The sequence below is a fragment of the Rutilus rutilus genome (assembly GCF_951802725.1).
Source record: "Rutilus rutilus genome assembly, chromosome: 11".
NCBI classification, from domain to species: domain Eukaryota; kingdom Metazoa; phylum Chordata; class Actinopteri; order Cypriniformes; family Leuciscidae; genus Rutilus; species Rutilus rutilus.
This window is the reverse complement of record NC_140216.1, coordinates 37055653-37076874: the sequence shown is the minus strand read 5'-3', so window position 1 is coordinate 37076874 and position 21222 is coordinate 37055653. Positions and strand designations below refer to the sequence as shown.

Below are 21222 nucleotides of genomic sequence, written 5' to 3'. Positions count from 1 at the left end.
GACTCAAACTGAGCTTGACCACGTAGATGTGACGTGAGCAACCCGTCTGTCTTCTAGTAGCTGTGCCAAGAGAAATCTGAATCATTCCCTTCTGAATCTTGCAGAGACGGAGAGTGTGAGTAGGAGCTGTCCATGAGCTAGGAGCAGGAGAAACTTTATGACTCTCTATGGACTTCTCCCTTGACTTTATCGGTCTTTATGCCTCCACGTCCCCCCGATTGCCCGCGAGCTTCTCCTCCTGTCTATACGGTAATTTCTCTACTGTGCGACAGAGAGTCGCGTGGTTACTTATGACGCAATCGTTAGCCTATTTTTACAAAAACGGCTTCTACGGGGCCATAGCGTAAGATACAAGGTAATGGAGCCTTTTATACATTGTCGTGTTTCTTTAGAAATAAACAATGGACAAATGGAGTCTTTAAACGCCTCAGATGTAAAGTTATTCACTGTCAAAGAGACGCCAAAATGAATGGGAGTCAATGGAATGCTAACAGCAGGTGGGGGTCCGCTAGCCAATGGATGCCCCCATAGAAGGTACGCTTTCCGGGTGAAAAGTTTGTAGGTCTTGCAAATTGTGTTTTACCTAATAAAACTAGGTTTGTTTAACCATAAGAATAGAATAGAATAATAGACAAATTTTAACACACATCAGAAATCATGTAAATGCAATATCCCACAGTTTACAAATAAACCTGAGAGTCGTGTTGTGAATTCTTCAAGCCTTGAATTTGTATTTGGTGTCATTTTATGTGTGCGTTCAAATCAAATCATTTCAAATAATTTTGTTTTGTATCATTGTGACAAAGTACAAGTTGACAAAGAGGACATGTCTTTTGTTTTTCTTCCAAAAAGGCAAATGCAAACAAACCTGATAATCTGATTAAATGGTGGCACCAAAAGAATGCAGTTATTCCCTGATATGTTTATGATTACTCTCAGTACTGTCAGAACAATTAACAGTCATTAATTACTATTAATTATTAATGCTCACCATTATGCAATTTTTATTTATTTAAACATTTTTAATCACTTCTGACTGCGAAGATAAGAAGTTATACTCCCAAATGAGGAGCACCAGAGGGTTAATTATTGTTTAATATCTTTGTTAATATTTCTAATTATATATTTCTAAAATACTGACCGCCACTGATGTGACAGAGGACGTTCCGCTTCCTTGAACTTCCTGTTCCTCCGATCAGTCTTGCTGTTGGAATTCCTAAAGCAGAAGAAAGCTGATGCTGACCTGTATGACTTTAAGATTTATATTATACTAAACTCTGAGTTCATCATCAAGTTGTCAGCTCAACATCATGACAATATATATATATATATATTTATTATTAATCATAATTAGGACTAAAGATGCTTGATCAAAAATTATTTACCAGACATAGCACTCACAAAGAACAATTTTAACCAAGTAAACTAAAAACAAATCACTAAACAAATTAAATGTAATCATTTTAAATAACATATTTCCAGGTTTTCCTTGACTGTGTGAACCTCATTGTTTTCTCTGTATTTTCTGATTTGAAACTATAGCGCCACCTAGTGAACATTATCTACAGTAATGCTGTAGCACAGAGACCTCAGAGAATCTTAAAGTAATAGTTCACACAAATATAATAATTATGTCATCATTTACTGCCCAAACCTGTATGAGTTTCTTTACTGTGACTGGTTTACTTTAAAGAGAGAAAGTTTTCTAAACATTAAACATTTGACATGTCATCTTGGTAATAGACCTACAATTTCTTCTTCTTCTTCTTCTTCTTCTTCTTCTTCTTCTTCAATTTTTTTTTGTTTTTACCATGATCATAATATCATGGTGTTTTAAAGATCCATAGTGTAGTGTATGAATATGGTAATAATCATACAGTGATATATATTGAGGAATTAACATCTGATTTACCTCAGTATAATCACAGATCATTTTGTAATTGAAATGGTAGAAACAGCTTTGATATAGGCCTACTTTATCAATTTTATCATAGTTTGGTTCATTTTGATGTATATAAAAACAAAAATACAGACACTTTCACTTTGTCTGGTTGAGATGGGAGAAAACAACGGCATGAATAATTATGAAAAGTTGAAAATAAAATTGTTAAACATATATATAATTTGCAATTATTGCTAGAATTATAGATTTTAACAAAGAAGAACAAATTATGAAAATATAGCAAAACATGTTTAGATTTGTAATTATATAAATCATTTTCATTGTGTATTTTATATTAGGGCTTTAAATGAACGAAATGACTCGAAAAAAGATTCGTTCATTTTAATGAACAAGATCGAACAAGTGAGTCAGTAAACACACTGTTGAGTGTGTTTGAATAAAGTTCTGCTTGTTCATTATGGAGCTAGAATTGTGTCTTTATTACATGCGAGAAAATAAATGATCTGAGAGAAAAAAAAAAAGTTTGATACACTGATAGCAAAAAAGCATTTCATGAGAGAAAAAAATAATATTTGAGAGAAAAGGTTTTCATACCAATAGCAAAAAATAATATTTGAGACTAAAAAAAGTTTTGAGAAAAAGTATTTTCTCACAGAACATAAAAAAATATAAATTTGAAATTATTTAAATTATTTCTGAGAAAAAAAACTCTTTCAAAATACTTTGAAAAAAACTCTCAAATATATATTTTTTGCCATCAGTGTGAAAACATTTTCTCTAAAATAAAAAAGTGTTTCTCTCAAAACGCTTTCCTTTGCTCTCAATGCAATTTCTTGCTCTCGTATTATATAATACATCAATTTATTTAGATTTTCTCATCCTCATGTCGGTCCAAACCCCAATGACTTCTTCTATGGAAAACAAAAGAAGATATTACGCAGAATGTCCGTGTTGCTCTTTTCCATTTAATGAAAGTGAATGGAGACTGGGGCTGTCAAGCTCCACACATAAAAAAATGACAAATGTAGTCAAGCAAAACATGACTTAAACATAACATACAAGTTGCATAAACCATGTTGTTGTTTTTTGTCATTTATAAAAAGCTCAACAGCCCCAGTCCCCATTCACTTTCATTATGTCTAGAAGAACTTCTTTTGTTGCACAGAAGTAAGCAATATAAGTTTGGAACAACATTGAGTAAATCATCTTTAGCAGAACAACACTGTAAAAAAAAAATCCATAAAAAACAGAAAAGTTCTGTTTACAGTTAAGTTTACGGAGTTTTCTGTTAACCACACATCACAACACAATGCAGAATTCAAAATACGGGTAAAACACCTGTGAAACATCAATACGGAATATTCCTTCATTAACACATTGTGCCATATTTTTACAGACTTTTCTTAGAGTGCATCCTTATCAATGTTTATTAACAAATTAAATGATGTTATATGAAATTATGATAATGTTGTTCTAGAGATTTTAGAAACGGCTGCTCAAAATGAAACTCCTCTCAATGTTTTTGTCAGGTTTTGGAGAAGGGAAGTGTGTGTCGTTTGAGGATCGTCAGTGGCATCAGTCGTGTTTTAAGTGTTCTGAGTGTTCGGTGTCTCTGGTCGGCGCTGGATTCTTCCCCGACGGGACAAAGATTCTCTGCAAAAACTGCAATGCCAAATAATTCATAACTGCTTCTGTAGATGTGCTGAAGAACAGAGCGCTGGGTAATAGAAACACATTTATGAAACGTTTGACATCATTTATACATGTATGATACATGATATACATTTAGGTGTTACATTCTCCCAAATCTGTATGTTAAAAATCTCTAAACTAGAACAACACATTAGATTGTTGTAAGAAATTGTAGTCTGCCTCGACCCATATTCCACTCCTAAATATATTTTAGAATGAGCTCATCCCCAAAATGGCTTAATTATCGATTAAGGCAGTCAAGTTATATTGTTTCTTGATCATTTGGGTTTATCACATCCTGAGCAAATGGTAGTCAATTGTAGAATGGGACTGGGTGTGGGACACAGAGAACCTTCTCAGACAATGGGGTGTCACAACTTCATTAACATACAGACCACAGCTGTTACAAAAAGAGCAACTTCATTTACATGAAGAACAGGATAAAAGGTTTAAGATTTGGATGTTCTGTGTTCATTCTGACGCCGGTGAACCCAAGGTGCTTTGTGTACCTTGCCACTGCTGTAATAAACTTCATTTTTGAGATCGTCGACGTCCACATCATTTTTTCTTACATTGTGTAAATGTATTTCACAGTTTAAATGATAAACTCAAATAATTTGAACCGAACGTGTTTCGTGCCAAAGTGACTCAGTTTTGATTTTACGGTTGAGTAATTTTCCATGTGTTTGCATTAACATCAGGCCTTTAAATTCCCTCCAACAGCAACATTCCTCAATGAAACTTACATTTGAACAAAACACACACTGAGTGTTAATATGTGAGGTGTGTGTTCAGCGAGACAGGATTGAATCATGTAATGATGCATTAGAATGTGGACAGAAAATGTTGTTTGTATTAAACAGTGAATTTTACAGTGCACTATTTTAATGCACATGAATTAGTGTTTTATCCATTCATTTTAATAATTCTCAAATGAAATATTAACATATTAATTATGATTTAACAGATGGCTTCCTATCCTGTTGCTTTCAAAAGAATACTTTTAACTTTGTTTTTAAATGTTTGATGTATTTTTACATATGAATGGCTTCAGTAAAACTGCTCCTGTGTTTCCTTTCATAAAATATTTGTTACATAATAAACAACTTCTTTCAAATATTTGAGGTTCAGTAAAATTCTATTATTTTTAACTATACATGTACATATACATTTCTAAGACAAAATGTCTGATAAAATATGCAGTTTAATATAAGAATATAAGGTTATGGAAATCCTGCATAGCCTATACTCAACCCAAACATCTCTAATCATGAATAAACCCTTCATGTGAAGTTTTTAAATTGTAATTTTAATTTACTCGTTTTTATCAGATGCCAAATTTCGGACATTTTATTTATTTAAAGAATTTTTTTACCTTAAATAAAGGCATGTAAAACTAAAAGATGACGACCCTTCAGGCGGCCAGGGAGGACCAGGTAGTTCGTGGGACCATGGTGGCGCGGCCTCCATGGTCCTATCAAGGGACCCACAGGCACCGGCTCAGGGACAGGAACAGACTCCCTGGCAGCGGCCATCTTTGCTGAGGGCTCAGGTTCAGACGTGGCAGCGGCCATCTCTGCTGAGGACTCAGGTTCAGACGTGGCGGCGGCCATCTCTGCTGAGGACTCAGGTTCAGACGTGGCAGCGGCCATCTCTGCTGAGGGCTCAGGTTCAGACGTGGCGGCGGCCATCTCTGCTGAGGGCTCAGGTTCAGACGTGGCAGCGGCCATCTCTGCTGAGGACTCAGGTTCAGACGTGGCGGCGGCCATCTCTGCTGAGGACTCAGGTTCAGACGTGGCAGCGGCCATCTCTGCTGAGGGCTCAGGTTCAGACGTGGCGGCGGCCATCTCTGCTGAGGGCTCAGGTTCAGACGTGGCAGCGGCCATCTCTGCTGAGGGCTCAGGTTCAGACGTGGCGGCGGCGATCTCTGCTGAGGGCTGAGGTTCAGACGTGGCGGCAGCCATCTCTGCTGAGGACTCAGGTTCAGACGTGGCGGCGGCCATCTCTGCTGAGGACTCAGGTTCAGACGTGGCAGCAGCCATCTCTGCTGAGGGCTCAGGTTCAGACGTGGCGGCGGCCATCTCTGCTGAGGGCTCAGGTTCAGACGTGGCGGCAGCCATCTCTGCTGAGGGCTCAGGTTCAGACGTGGCGGCGGCCATCTCTGCTGATGGCTCAGGTTCAGACGTGGCGGCGGCCATCTCTGCTGAGGACTCAGGTTCAGACGTGGCGGCGGCCATCTCTGCTGAGGGCTCAGGTTCAGACGTGGCGGTGGCCATCTCTGCTGAGGGCTCAGCTGACATGGCGGCGGCCATCTCTGCTGAGGGCTCAGGTTCAGACGTGGCGGCAGCCATCTCTGCTGAGGACTCAGGTTCAGACGTGGCGGCAGCCATCTCTGCTGAGGACTCAGGTTCAGACGTGGCGGCGGCCATCTCTGCTGAGGACTCAGGTTCAGACGTGGCGGCGGCCATCTCTGCTGAGGACTCAGGTTCAGACGTGGCGGCGGCCATCTCTTCTGAGGACTCAGGTTCAGACGTGGCGGTGGCCATCTCTGCTGAGGGCTCAGGTTCAGACGTGGCGGTGGCCATCTCTGCTGAGGGCTCAGCTGACATGGCGGCGGCCATCTCTGCTGAGGGCTCAGGTTCAGACGTGGCGGCAGCCATCTCTGCTGAGGACTCAGGTTCAGACGTGGCGGCAGCCATCTCTGCTGAGGACTCAGGTTCAGACGTGGCGGCGGCCATCTCTGCTGAGGACTCAGGTTCAGACGTGGCGGCGGCCATCTCTTCTGAGGACTCAGGTTCAGACGTGGCGGCGGCCATCTCTGCTGAGGGCTCAGCTGACGTGGCGGCGGCCATCTCTGCTGAGGGCTCAGGTTCAGACGTGGCGGCCGCCATCTCTGCTGAGGACTCAGGTTCAGACGTGGCGGCCGCCATCTCTGCTGAGGACTCAGGTTCAGACGTGGCGGCGGCCATCTCTGCTGAGGACTCAGGTTCAGACGTGGCGGCGGCCATCTCTGCTGAGGGCTGAGGTTCAGACGTGGCGGCGGCCATCTCTGCTGAGGACTCAGGTTCAGACGTGGCGGCGGCCATCTCTGCTGAGGACTCAGGTTCAGACGTGGTGGCGGCCATCTCTGCTGAGGGCTCAGGTTCAGACGTGGCGGCGGCCATCTCTGCTGAGGACTCAGGTTCAGACGTGGCGGCAGCCATTTCTGCTGAGGACTCAGGTTCAGACGTGGCGGCAGCCATCTCTGCTGAGGACTCAGGTTCAGACGTGGTGGCAGCCATTTCTGCTGAGGACTCAGGTTCAGACGTGGCGGCAGCCATCTCTGCTGAGGACTCAGGTTCAGACGTGGCGGCGGCCATCTCTGCTGAGGGCTCAGCTGACGTGGCGGCGGCCATCTCTGCTGAGGGCTCAGGTTCAGACGTGGCGGCAGCCATCTCTGCTGAGAACTCAGGTTCAGACGTGGCGGCGGCCATCTCTGCTGAGGGCTCAGGTTCAGACGTGGCGGCAGCCATCTCTGCTGAGGGCTCAGGTTCAGACGTGGCGGCGGCCATCTCTGCTGAGGGCTCAGCTGACGTGGCGGCGGCCATCTCTGCTGAGGGCTCAGGTTCAGACGTGGCGGCGGCCATCTCTGCTGAGGGCTCAGGTTCAGACGTGGCGGCAGCCATCACTGCTGAGGACTCAGGTTCAGACGTGGCGGCGGCCATCTCTGCTGAGGACTCAGGTTCAGACGTGGCGGCAGCCATCTCTGCTGAGGGCTCAGGTGACGTGGCGGCGCCCATCTCTGCTGTGGGCTCAGGCGACATGGCGGCAGCCATCTTGTCCGGAGACACTGGCTCGGTGGCTGCCATCTTGTCCGGAGACACTGGCTCGGCGGCGGCCATCTTGACCGGAGACACTAGCTGTGTCTGAAATCGCTCCCTATCCACTATGTAGTGCACTATTTAGGGTGTCGGCCATTTTTTAGTGGTGTCCGAATTCTGAGTGAACGACATCATTCCCATCATTCCCTACCAAACTCACAGAAAAAGTTGAGCAGCTCAGTTGCAGGGCCAAGTCAATATAATGTTTCAGAGTCCAGCTAGGGTGATGAAGTGGCATAAGGGAGCTGAACGACTTGGATAGCCCTCCACGGGAAAATATCATTAGGCATAGTTCATTGAAAAAAGCCAAAGGTCGGTCGGTCGTCGCTGCTGGGTCTTGGTGTGGCGAAGTTTTGCGTCACGAACTGCTCCGAGACTCGAAGGTGAGATCCAAATTCTGCTTTTATTATGGGCAATCCAAAGGCGTAATCCAAAGTACAGGCAATGGGTCAAAACACAGGTAGGCAGTCCAAACAAAACAAACAAACAAACAAACAAACAAACAAACAAAACAGGCAGGGGTCAGAGGCAAAAGAGTAATACACGGAACAGGCAAGAAATCCAAAAACCAAGAGACATGAAACCAGGGAAAACACTCAGAAATGCAGTTCAACAACATAAAAAACTTCACAGTAAGTGAATGAGTGAACATGGTATAAATAGGCTGAGACTAACAGGGTAATGAGACACAGGTGAATGCAATCAGTGATGATGAGTCCGGGCAATGAGTTATGGGAAATGTAGTTTGTGAGGGAGTGATAATAGTCTGATGTGGAGTGCCCTCTGGTGGCTCTCAAGGGCACTCCAGCTGGTGACCGTTACAGTTTTCTTTTTCTTCTTCTTCTTCTTCTTCTCCTTTTTTTTATTTATTTTTTTATTACCATAATCATAATATCATGGTGTTTTTATGTATACTTTGAAGATCCATAGTGTAGTGTATGAATATGGTAATCATACAGTTCTGATATATATTGAGGTATTATCATCTGATTTACCACAGTATTATCACAGCTTTTATCACAGCAATTAGACACAGCTTTGATAATTTATTAATGTTATCACAATATGGTTGATTTTAATGTAAAAAAAAAAATACAGACACTTTCACTTTGTCAGGTTGAGATGGGAGAAAACAACGGCATGAATAATTATGAAAAATTGAAAATAAAATTGTTAAACAAGCATTATATTTTTAATTTGCACTTATAGCTAGAAATGATTTTAACATGGAAAAACAAATTATGAAAAAATAGCATATAAACAGTGAGAAAATAGGCTGTAAATTCATTTATTGTAATTGACAGGTGTGATGATCAGTGGAGTTGAGTTTTTACCTCCAGCATTATTGCACGGGCAAAAATATGGATAGAGTTTCCCAGTGAAAGACTGATCAGTGAAAGAGTAGAGATGAGAGCTGGACTCCACATCATAAAAGGAGACCAGACCCTCCTCATAATCCACAAACACACCGACCCGCTGCGGCTTCACTCTCACACACAGGGAGACAGGAGAATCAGCACCGGCTTTATATTCATTCTCATTCCTCAAAACCACAATCCAGTACCCATTACTGGGACTCACTGTGATCATTCCCTTCCTGTTAATGGATTCTCTGGCCACTCCTAAATCCCATTTAGTCTTTCCCTTCACCTGCACCTCAAAATAAAATCTCCCTGAGGAGAATCCCTCCTTTCCCAGGACACAGGGACATGGATCAAATCTCTCTGGTTTGTCTGGGAGTTTCTGTATAATGTCTCCATGTCTCACTTGTTTTCCATCATCAGACAGGATGAGATATGGATGAGCTGTATCAGGATCCAGAGTCACATCAACTGAGAAAACAGAGAATATAAATCACAACTTAATACATATATTTAGTGATGATGTTTGTAATATGTAATCAGTGTTTAATCATACTGTCGGTCAGTGATGAAGCTGTGAGTATCTGAATGTAATCTAGTGTAGTGCAGACAGCACACTGTACCTGCATACTGCTGTATCCTCTTCAGTTCTGTAGAGACACATGACAATAAAACACCATCAGATCTTTGACATTTTTATGTGTGGAATTATAGACAAGATTTAAGGTTATATTTAAAGAATTGTGTACAACATCATGTTTTATCTGATCAATGTTTCTCTGCTGATATTTAGAGAATCCCTGAACTCCTATTGTGTTTGAGCTCGAAATATTCCTCCTTTTTAGAACATCATTGGGAATGTTTTGTGAAACATTTTATGAAAATTTTATTTTAGATATTGTTATGGCTAATGTTATTCATCTCAGTTTTGGAGTGTATTAGTGTTGTGGTTATTCAACAAAGACAACATAAAAAATAAACTTAGAGAAAGTGAAAATGAAAGCCCAGCACTGCGAAGCTGTTTGAACTACAGGTCAGAAATTTTCCTCTAAAAAAAGAACAAATCTGCATGAATAGACATTTGTCATGGAAACACCATCAACAGCACCAGACCTCAACACTCCGCCCACTCGTTCCATGTCTCCTGAGTACTAATCACCTTCACCTGTCATCACCACCTGTCTTCAATCATCACTCTCATCATCTGCACTATAAAGATACCCCAGTTCCCTCAGTTCACTGTCTGGTCTTGTTGCTATTACCTTGTCAACCAGACTCTCCTTTGGGTACTCTCCAGACTGTTAATTCAGACTTACATGCATCGTGTATACTCACCTGGCGTCCATGAGCATCCTTCAGCCACTCTGATCCTCCAGTCTTCTGCCAGTCGTTCATCTTCTTCCCATCACGACATCACCAAACCTGCACCAGATAAGAGACTCAATCAAATCCAACATCTGCATCTGTTATCTAAATCGTTCTTCAATTCATCTACTCACCTGCCATGTCTGTTCCTAAGTGCTTTAAATAAAACATCTATTACTTTACCTGTTTGTGTCATTCTGTTTTATGACAGAAGACCAGACCAACATGCACAAACCAACAGATTACGGCGAAGAGGACGATTCAACCCTGGTCACAGTCGCTGAAGTATTACAAGAAATTCAGTGTGCTATTCATCCACCCGTCATCTGTTCTTCCTCGTCTGCCTCTGTCAGTCCCATGGCCCGACCAGCGACGTACTCAGGTGAGGAGGGTGAGTGCAGTGGGTTTCTTCTGCAGTACAAACTCTTTATGGAAATGCAAGCTTCACAATTCGCATCTGAAAGAGCGAAAATTGCGTTTGTCATATCCCTTCTCACTGGACGAGCACTTCTCTGGGCTCTGGCGCTATGGGATGCGAAGGGAGCTGTTACTCAATCTTTTGACAACTTCATCGGCCACTTCTGCAAAGTTTTTTCACAAGCATCTAATTCCCTCTCTGTCCATGATCAATCATTTCGTTTATGGCAAGGACAAACCTCAGTGTCCGATTATGTCCGATTGTGCTCTGCAATTTCGCACTCTAGCAGCAACCAGTGGATGGAATGAGACGGCTTTAATCACTGCATATCGTCATGGTCTTAACCAAGATATTCGCTTACAACTGGCTATCTACGATGATATCATTGGCCTGGAAAGCCTTATCCAACGCTCTATTCGAGTGTCTCAACGACGCACTGCTTGCCAGCTAGATAAGCCTGCTCTGACTCCTCCGAGCCCTTTGACCACCACCAGCCCTCCAGCATCAGAACCCATGCAAATTGACTCTGCCCATCTATCATCAACTGAACGTCAACGCCGCATCCACAACAATCTCTGTCTCTACTGTGGTACAGCAGGTCATCTTCTGGTCACCTGTCTAGTCCATCCCCCACGACCAGCGGTGAGTACAGTTCGACTTCCTACATCAATTTCCTTCATGAAATTCACTCCTGTACTGTTAATGTATCTTCAATGATCTCTTCCAGCGAAAGCGCTGATCGATTCCGGTGCCGCAGGCAATTTCATCTCGCACTCCACACTACAAAAACTACGAGTCCACCAAAGAACCACTCCTCAAGTCCTTCACGTGCAGTCCATCCTTGGAAAGCCACTCAGTCGTGGGCAGATCCGGTATTGCAGTCCCACCATCAAAATGAGAATTGGATGCTTGCATGAGGAGGAACTTTCATTCTTGGTGCTGGAGGGCTCTACAGCGGACATCATCCTGGGACGCCCGTGGCTGGAACTTCACTCGCCTTACATTTGCTGGTCTTCAGGTGAAATATGTCAGTGGGGAAAATACAGTTTTTCTTATTGTCTGTATCCTGTCAAGAAAACTCATCCACCGTCTACTTCCGTATCCGAAGTGGCAATCTGCTCTACTTCTGTCGAGAGTCCAGCCACCAAAGTACATTAAGAGATACCAACCATCTACCGGGCGTTCCAGGATGTTTTCAGTAAAAAACTGGCTACAAAACTTCCACTATATCGGCCATGGGACTGTGAGATCGACCTGCTGCCTGGGGCTACTCCACCACGTGGGAAATTCTACCCATTGTCCATCCCGGAGCAGAAGGCCATGGAGGAGTATATCGAGGAGGCTCTTCGTCAAGAATTCATTCGACCATTAACGTCCCCTGCCGCGTCCAGCTTCTTTTTTGTCGCAAAAAAGGACGGAGGCTTGCGCCCCTGCATTGATTACCGCACCCTCAATGCCTCCACTGTCAAGTACCGGTATCCCCTTCCTCTGGTCCCAGCCACCCTGGAACAACTACGTGATGCCCGGATCTTTTCTAAACTGGATCTTCGCAGTGCCTACAACCTAGTACGTATACGAAAAGGAGATGAATGGAAGACGGTGTTCATCCCTCCTGCAGGCCATTATGAGTATAGGGTCATGCCCTATGGGCTTTCCAATGCTCCCGCCGTCTTCCAAGGATTCATGAATGAGATCTTCAGAGATTTTCTTCAACGGTTTGTCATTGTGTATATTGATGACATTCTCATCTACTCTGCCAGTCTGACCGAGCACCACCACCATGTGAAACTAGTACTTCAACAGCTACGTGAGCATCAGCTATTTCTCAAATTGGAAAAATGTGAGTTCCACCAAGAGACGGTCCAGGTCCTGGGTTACGTGATTAACCAACATGGAATCTCTATGGACCAGAGGAAGGTGGAGGCTGTTTCCAACTGGCCGTTACCGTCAACCATCAAAGAGCTTCAACGCTTCTTAGGATTCGCCAACTTCTATCTGCGATTCATACTGGGCTTCAGCAAAATCAGCGCACCCATCACTTCTCTGTTGAGAAAAGGGGCCAAGTCTCTGTCCTGGACCACTGAAGCCACCAATGCCTTCGAGAAGCTCAAAGCCTCCTTCAGTTCCGCTCCTACCCTCGTTCATCCTAACCCTGATCTTCCATTTCTCGTTGACGTTAACGCCTCAACAACCGGGGTAGGGGCAGTCCTTTCCCAGCGGCAGGGGAAGCCTCCAAAACTCCATCCATGTGCCTTCTTTTCAAAGAAACTGTCCCCGGCGGAGCAGAATTACGACATCGGCAACCGGGAACTGTTGGCCATAAAACTGGCTTAGGAAGATTGGAGACACTGGCTGGAGGGAGCAAAATTCCCCTTTGAAGTCAACACTGATCACCGTAGCCTGGAATACCTTCGAGATGCAAAAAAACTCAACACCCGTCAAGCCCGCTGGTCACTCTTCTTCACCCGGTTTAACTTCAAAGTAACCTATCGACCAGGAGAAAAGAACGTAAAAGCTGATTCCCTCTCTCGTCTGTACCAACCTGAATCCATTGCTAATAATCCTGAACCCATCCTCCCTCCAGCCATGATTGTCAGTCCTATCCAGTGGAGTTTGGATGACTATATCGCTCAAGCCACTCTTTCTGAACCTGCTCCGCCAGGAAGTCCTGTGGGACGGACCTTTGTACCATCCCATCTACGTCTGTCCCTCATGGACTCAGTCCATACATCTCCGGGCTCTGGACACCCAGGCAGCCAACAAACCCTCTCGCTCCTCCAACAACGCTACTGGTGGCCCAATATGACCCAGGATCTCTCCCGATATGTAAAGAGTTGCTCAGTCTGTGCCATGGATAAAGTCCCCAGACGGCTTCCAGAAGGAAAACTTGTTCCTCTACCTGTACCCACAAGACCTTGGTCTCATATCGGGGTGGACTTCATTATGGACCTTCCTTCATCAAATTCCTACACCTGTGTGTTGGTTGTGGTAGACCGTTTCTCAAAAGCCTGCAAATTGATTCCTCTGCCTGGTTTACCCACAGCCTTTGAGACTGCAGAGACTCTCTTCAACCAAATCTTCAGAAATTTTGGCATACCCGAAGACATTGTATCAGACCGTGGTCCACAATTCATATCCAGGGTATGGAGATCCTTCAACCTCCTGGGAGTATCTGTGAGTTTGACTTCTGGATATCATCCGCAGTCGAATGGCCAGACTGAGAGGAAGATACAGGAGATCGGGAGGTACCTGCGGTCATATTGCCATGACCATCAGGACTGCTGGTGCCGCTACCTACCCTGGGCCGAGTATGCACAGAACTACAGCAATCCACCATGGGTCTGACGCCCTTTCAGTGCATACTCGACTACGAACCGACCCTGTTTCCCTGGTCAGGAGAGCCTTCCGACGTTCCAGTAGTCCACCACTGGTTTCAAGAGAGCGAGAGGGTCTGGGACTCAGCACACGTCCATCTACAGAGGTACTGTCACGGAAACACCATCAACAGCACCAGACCTCAACACTCCGCCCACTCGTTCCATGTCTCCTGAGTACTAATCACCTTCACCTGTCATCACCACCTGTCTTCAATCATCACACTCATCACCTGCACCATAAAGATACCCCAGTTCTCTCAGTTCACTGTCTGGTCTCGTCGCTATTACCTCGTCAACCAGACTCTCCTTTGGGTACTCTCCAGACTGTTAATTAAGATTTACCTGCATCGTGTATACTCCAGTCTTCTGCCAGTCGTTCATCTTCTTCCCATCACGACATCACCAAACCTGCACCAGATAAGAGACTCAATCAAATCCAACATCTGCATCTGTTATCTAAATCGTTCTTCAATTCATCTACTCACCTGCCATGTCTGTTCCTAAGTGCTTTAAATGAAAACATCTATTACTTTACCTGTTTGTGTCATTCTGTTTTATGACAACATTAATGATGTATATCAATTTGATTTTCTTCTGCTAAACTGATTTTATCTGACACATAATCACAACATTTGGATGAAACCGCTGAAAAGACTGAAAATGGCAGAAAATGAATGTTTCTTTCTGTTGTTTCTCATCTAAAAGTGTTCACAGATTTACTAAAGCCTCAAGGTTCTGGTTACAGTGATGAAGCTTCTAGTACAAGATGAATTTACTGCATGTTTCCTGAAATTAGAGATGAATATGACCTGCTCTCTTCAAGAAGAACTGTGATGATAATGAGACACAAACACATGATCACACAGTTCTCTTATTTCAGCTTTAACAGACTCATTCTTCATTACTGATATTAAAAGATGATAAATATATGTATCTGTACGGTGTATTTGATATTGCTGTACCAGTTAACGTGAGTTTCTCCTGTAGAGAGTCCTGCAGTTTAGTCAGAGCTCTCCTCAGAGTCTCCAGACTCTCATCAGTCTTCACACTGATCTCAGACCAGTTCCTGGTGTTTCTAGAGCTGCACAGGGATGAGTAAATCTACAGCAGGAGAGAGGAGAAATCCTTCAGCATGGGGAGTGTTATGGTGTCATATTCTGCATTATCATTGATCAGAGAGATGTTGACTGACCTGTAGGAGGTGGAGGTGATCTTCAGTGTGTGAGAGCTGCTCCAGCTCAGTGTTTCTCATCTTTAGCTCAGTGATCTCCTGCTCCAGCTCTTCAATGAGCTCTTCCTCCTGTTTCTCTGCTGCTTTCTGCTGCTCCTCCATCATCTCCAGCAGTTCAGTCTGACATCTCTCAATGGAGCGGATGAGATCAGTGAAGAGCTCCACACGGGCTGCTTTCTCCTTCTCTGTGTTTCTCTGCTCAACCAGGACAATCAACACATTATTAGTGGCGTTTGTGAAGAGAAGAATCAGTGTTATTATTTCTCATACTTCAGTGTTTTAGGCGGTTTTCAAAATCCCTCATTCTGCCCCGTTTGCACTGAATGATTCCTCAAATCATGTGTGTTGTTGAGGAGAGATGTGTTATTACTTTACTAAGTGATCAGGGAATCACAGACGTGTCGATATTCAGACCAGCAGTGTGACTGTGAGTGTGAAATTGCTTTTATACAACAATTCAATAAACAATGATAGATATTAAAATTAATTTAATTGAATTATTTTAAACTCACTTTTCTGACTTCTGCTGAGTGTTTGACGTCTTGAATCTTCTTGATTCTGTCCTGGATCATCTGCTGTGTGTCTTTCTGTGTCTTCATCAGTTGAGTCTATAGACAGAGAACAACACACAATATGTTTTCATAACTGATTAATTTATATTCAAGAACAAGTGATTCCTCATGATAAGAGCCATTTAAAATCAGTTTGTCAGTAACTTCTACCTTCTTCTCTTCACTCTCTTCTTCTAAAGAAACAGTGTTGTGGTTCTTGTGGTCTGTTACAGTGCAGATCGGACACATACATGTCTGATCATCTCTACAGAACAGCTCCAGAGGTCTCTCATGTTTCTGACATATATAGTCCTCCAGATTACTCACAGGATTGATCAGTTTGTGTTTCTTTAAACCTGCCACTCTCGAATGAGGCTCCAGGTGAGTTTCACAGTAAGAGCTCTGACACACCAGACACAACTTCAGGGCTTTCAGCTTTCTTTCCTCACAGAAGTCACACAGAACTTCAGGGTTTTTCAGAACTTCAGCTTTTTTCTCAAGACTTTTCTTTTTATAGTGATCTACGAACTCTCGGAGTGTGGTATTAATCTTGAGATCAGGTCTGTGCTTGAATGTTTCTTTACAATATGGACAGTTGCAGGTCTGGCTGTTGTCCCAGCACTTATTCAGACAGGTCTTGCAGAAGTTGTGTCCACATGGAGTGATGACTGGATCAGTGAACACGTCCAGACATATAGAGCACTGAAGCTCCTCAGTCAGTGGACCGCTGGAGGAAGACATCGCTGGAGAGAGAAATGATGAAGATAAATCACCTGCATTAGTTTAAAGTCAAAATCTTGTTGAGAGAATGTCCAGAATGTGCAGAGTTTAATTCTAACCAATGCGAGGCTATTTTCAAGATAAAATAAGATAAATTTGAGTGGGTTATTTGACTCACATGGAGGATCACTCATAATCCCTTTCCTTTCTCGTTTTTTTGTTGATGGTGGGAAAGATTCTGCCATTTTTTCACCTCTTCATGCCTTTTCAAGGCAAAAGAAAACAACAACAGAATAATCTTAAATAGGAAATAATGTTTACATTAAAGGACAGCACAGATAACCTTTCCCCCAAAATTAACATACATTTTGTATGGCCAAGTGACATTTAATTTTGCTTTAAGTAAATGTGATTTTCAGCTGCAGTTTATTTTAAATGAAATATTTTATTAAAACTATTAACAAATTGTATTAATAATTCTGAGACCATTTTAGCGCAGTAAACATTTGTAGGAGAAAAGTTCCTTTCAAAACAGTGAGAGTTTTCATAAAAAACGAATCATTTGGTGTTGATATTAAACACAAACAATATTAACATAAACTTCTTTTGAAAATGTTTTCTGACAAAAATGTCTTCCCACAAAATAAACTGATGTAAGTATTATTTCATCTTGTCAAGTGTGTCTGCATTCAGTCATACTTTCTTCACTCTTCATAAGGTGTTTGACACATTTGTGCACAAAACTGTGTAACCGGTTCAGCAGGTTTTTCTGTCAGTGTCTGTATAAGGGTCATTTATGCTCCTGTTTCTTTAGTCTTTATGTGACAAAATTAAAGAAAGCCCAAACTTTTTGTCACAACCAATCAAATTACATATTTAAATACAATTCTGATAGCTACCATTTCAGTGAACAACTAAAATAGTTGAGTGAGTTTCTGACATGATTAAACCCTCGGGGAAGTTGCATATAAAACTATTATGTTAAGACTGTCTAAAGAACTAAATCGCAGTTATTTAGGAGTTACCGGAGTTCTTGAGACTTTTCACTTTTCATTATCAAATTAGACCAATCTACTTTTTCATGTAACTGACTTAAAAAAGTTATGAACAGTCTTAAATAAAAACATTTGATTAACTTGTAAGACAAGTCTTAGCAGTTTATGCAAACAGACCCTGGTTCTGTTCAACTTTTGTTTGACATAAACCTACTAAACCAGTTCACTTCCATTAGAAACATGTTCAGCACAATCTCTCTTATATTTCTATCTCTTACCTGTGAGGATCAGATGTGTCCACAAGACTCTTTGAACGGATCAATAAATATTCTGTTGTTTAAAGAGGTTGATCGTTTCAGGCGTCCATATTGTTGTTGATCAAGTTAGTTTTACTTTCTCTGAATCTCTATGAACTACAGTTATGTCAGAGCTCCTCCTGTATTCACACATTTACATTTGTCCCTGTATTCGGTGTGTTTGGTTCATGTGTTTATTTGTATTGGGACTGATGTTTCTGTCAGGTCCTGAAAAAGAAAAATAGCAGATTTACAAAAGCTTGATTGTTTGGTGATATCTGTGAAGAGTTTCCAGGACAAATACTGCACAACTTATAGATGTTTCATAAAGTCATAAGAATCGTTAGTCAATCTGTTGCTCTTGTAAGAACTGATTTTCCTGCTCGTTGGAATAATGAGAAAGATTGAGAACCGAGGAGAATCCTGTTCTCCTCTTTGGGTGATGTCTCTTCAAGATATCTCCCCGAAACCATGGGGAACATGATTTGACCCAAAACAACTAAAAAAAATATTGGTATAATCGTTTTGTTCTGGTCTGGGTATTTAAGGGTAGGTGACAGAGCAGTCGTGGGAACCTGTAACCAGGAATATCCCCCATTCAGTGCTGTTTCAGTGTTTTCCCATTGGAACACACTCACACACCACTGTGTGTCTCTGTCAGGAATGCATTGCTTACTTTTAGAGTCATCTTGGAGTAATTGATTTTTAATGTATTTATTATTTCTGAATTGGCTTTTAATCATTTACTTGTGTAATTGACATGATACATTTTTACCTGACAAATAAATGTTACATCCTGATTTATTCTGAAGTTTTCTGAAATCATTATTTTAGTAGATAATGAGCTGGTGCTAGCGCAGCTCTGTGTCCAGGATATGTCAAACTAAAGGCACATATATGAACGGAGCAGTAGGCACGTCATCTGAAGACCTTTTGATTTCTGTCTTTCACTGATTTAGCAAGTTGTATGGAAGTGGTTAAAATAAACTACACTTTTTTTGTATGAGTGAGCAGTAGGCAACCAAGCAAACCCTGCATCCACTGACTAAAGTCAGAACTGAACGTCTTTGGGCCAATGGGTGGTCTTTACACTCTCATATCTGATTTTTATGGGACGGCTCTGAGAAACACTGCTATGATTAAAAAAAATCCAAAATCCTATTATAATCATCTATGAATATGTCAATTTATAACTGCTCCCACATCCACTCAGAGGAGTCCACAGGACATTACATCAAAAATTTCACAGCCTGTTCTGAATTAGCACTGGATCAGCCGGAATGAGGTCTTAAATAAATAACCATCTTATATCCTGGACCCCAAGGGCATGCTGGAGATCGGGTACCTGTGTCTGTTCTTGTTCTTGTGTTTCTTGTGGCTGTTGTGGTGGCTTCCAGAGGAAGACGAAGCGGCTTTCTGGGGTTTCAGGTCCTGTAAGGCTCCGTCTGCCTCCTCTGTGTCTTCCTGGCTGGGTTCGTTTTCCTGGTTCTGGAGGTCCGGGGACATGTCGCTCTCTGTCCCGCTGCCTGGCTCGTCTATGAGCAGAGGAAAAGGAAAGTTTATAAACATAAAGTGATTAACACATCAGGCCACTAAATACACTGAATCAAAGTAATTTACAAATCTTGCAAAACAATCATCAAATTGGCTGTTTCTCTTAAAGGTACACTATGTCGTACATGTAGCTCGTAATAAAACAAGAATCATCATTGGCTTGACTTTTTGGAGATGGCGAGAACTGATTGGAAATGTTGTAAAGGCGATGTGGAGATGGTGTTTTTATTACTCAACAAGTGAATGAGGAATTTTATTGAACAAAAAAAATGACAAATGTTGCTCTTAAACAAAGTTGATTGTACAGCATCATCTATTGTGAGGGGTAATTTCATTATGGTTGTTGTAACGCTGTGCTGGAATTTATTTTCAAGGAAGTACCGTGTCTATCACCGGTGCAACGGAACGCAGTTGATCCGTACGGACCAGGGGCCTCATGTATCAATCTTGCGTACGCACAAAAACTTTGCGTACGCCAGCTTTCACGCTCACGGTCGGATGTACTAACAGTGAAATTAACGCGAGAATGTGCGTTCCTCCACGCCAATTTCATGTCTGGCGTACGTACATTTCTCATTGTTTTTGTCCGTTGGCGACTCTTACAGGCAATGAAGTGAAGTTGCAAACATTACACAACGAATTGTTCTACAAGTCTATCGCACCACCAACCGAGGGAAGCATTGATTAATTTGCAATTTGTAAAATAATTGACATACCGGTATATTGTCACACGAGCCTTATGGGAATATTCTATCAATTATGCAATTAAGTAAGAACATATAAAAGCATATGCAAATTGATACAACCCTTAGTCTATAAATAAAATAAAATAAAATATAAAATAAAATAATTTCAAATATAATATAATATAATATTAATACAAAATTAAATATTAATATATATATATATATATAAATATATATATAATATAATGTATAATAATATATTTAATATATAATAATATAATATATATAAAATAATTTATATAATAATAATAATACCGCATTGACGGCATCAGCCAAACACTCCCGCTCATATTTTTTCCTTTTGTTATTAATTCCGGAGGACAAAGTTCCAAATAGTTCCCTCTGATAGTAGCACCTCCACACTTTCTGTAAAGTTTCGTTTCTTGCCGCTTGCTTTAGCCATTTTCTTACTGCTTTCTTTTGCCAAAGTGGACTCATTACCATATTTAAATTGCCCTAATTAAGGGAGGAGACTGGGTGGGGCGTTGTGCTCGTGCATGTGCGCTCAATTTTACGTTAATTGGGATGTACAAAGAGAATATGCGTGGGATCCTTTGTACGCAGAGATTTATACATCTGATTTTTTTTTGTCCGTACGCAATGTTTTAGTATGAATTCCACGCAAGTCTTTGTACATGAGGCCCCAGGCCCCGCGGTTCAGTACGCATGTGATTCTGCTAATTTAACCCTCATAGAGGGAAAGTTTATAATTTGGACGTGTTTTGTCTTGCCAATTTACACATTCAAACAATTTTAAACGCAGAAGAAGAGGCGAAAATCGGGACTTGCACGTTATCTGCGCACACAGCCGAGAGAGAGAGAGAGAGAGAGAGAGAGAGAGAGAGAGAGAGAGAGAGACGCGTTTCAGACAGCGTTCGAACACAAATGTATTCCTCTTTCGCGTTTCCTTGCCCGTGAACGGACACATAAACAGAAAATTATGTCTAAATACCCATCGCAGCAAGTATTCTCTCGGATAAGTCATAAGTGAACAGTTGAGAAAGAGTTTTTCAGTACGTGCAGTCAGTCTTAAAGTGACAGCACACACCTAATATTCCTACTGTTTCCTGTGTCATTAATGTTAACTAGATGTACCGCATGGCGGAACAAAATATGACCGCCGCTCAGGCCTGCACTGGCTTTCCACAAAAAT

General features: G+C 42.0%; 2 protein-coding genes across 2 annotated transcripts in view; one reads left to right on the top strand and one right to left on the bottom strand.

Annotated features, from left to right (window-relative positions):
* The window catches only part of LOC311299515 (four and a half LIM domains protein 3-like), a gene marked incomplete at its 5' end in the record, with an annotated part of 138301 nt that extends 134552 nt beyond the window's left edge, over positions 1 to 3749 (top strand). The window contains one exon of the mRNA XM_084423113.1: positions 3433 to 3749. Within this exon, the coding sequence (XP_084279239.1) occupies positions 3433 to 3581 (149 nt within the window). The 3' untranslated portion in view covers positions 3582 to 3749. The remainder of the gene's footprint in view (positions 1 to 3432) is intronic.
* Positions 3750 to 8144: 4395 nt separating this feature from the next.
* LOC311299499 (E3 ubiquitin-protein ligase TRIM39-like) lies at positions 8145 to 16499 on the bottom strand (the record flags this gene model as incomplete). Its single annotated transcript, XM_084423088.1, has 6 exons — positions 8145 to 9287; positions 9440 to 9466; positions 14939 to 15077; positions 15169 to 15402; positions 15720 to 15815; positions 15930 to 16499. The coding sequence occupies 6 exons, from the start codon at positions 16497 to 16499 to the stop codon at positions 8740 to 8742; spliced, it is 1614 nt and encodes a 537-aa protein (XP_084279214.1). The 3' UTR covers positions 8145 to 8739.
* Positions 16500 to 21222: the final 4723 nt, after the last annotated feature.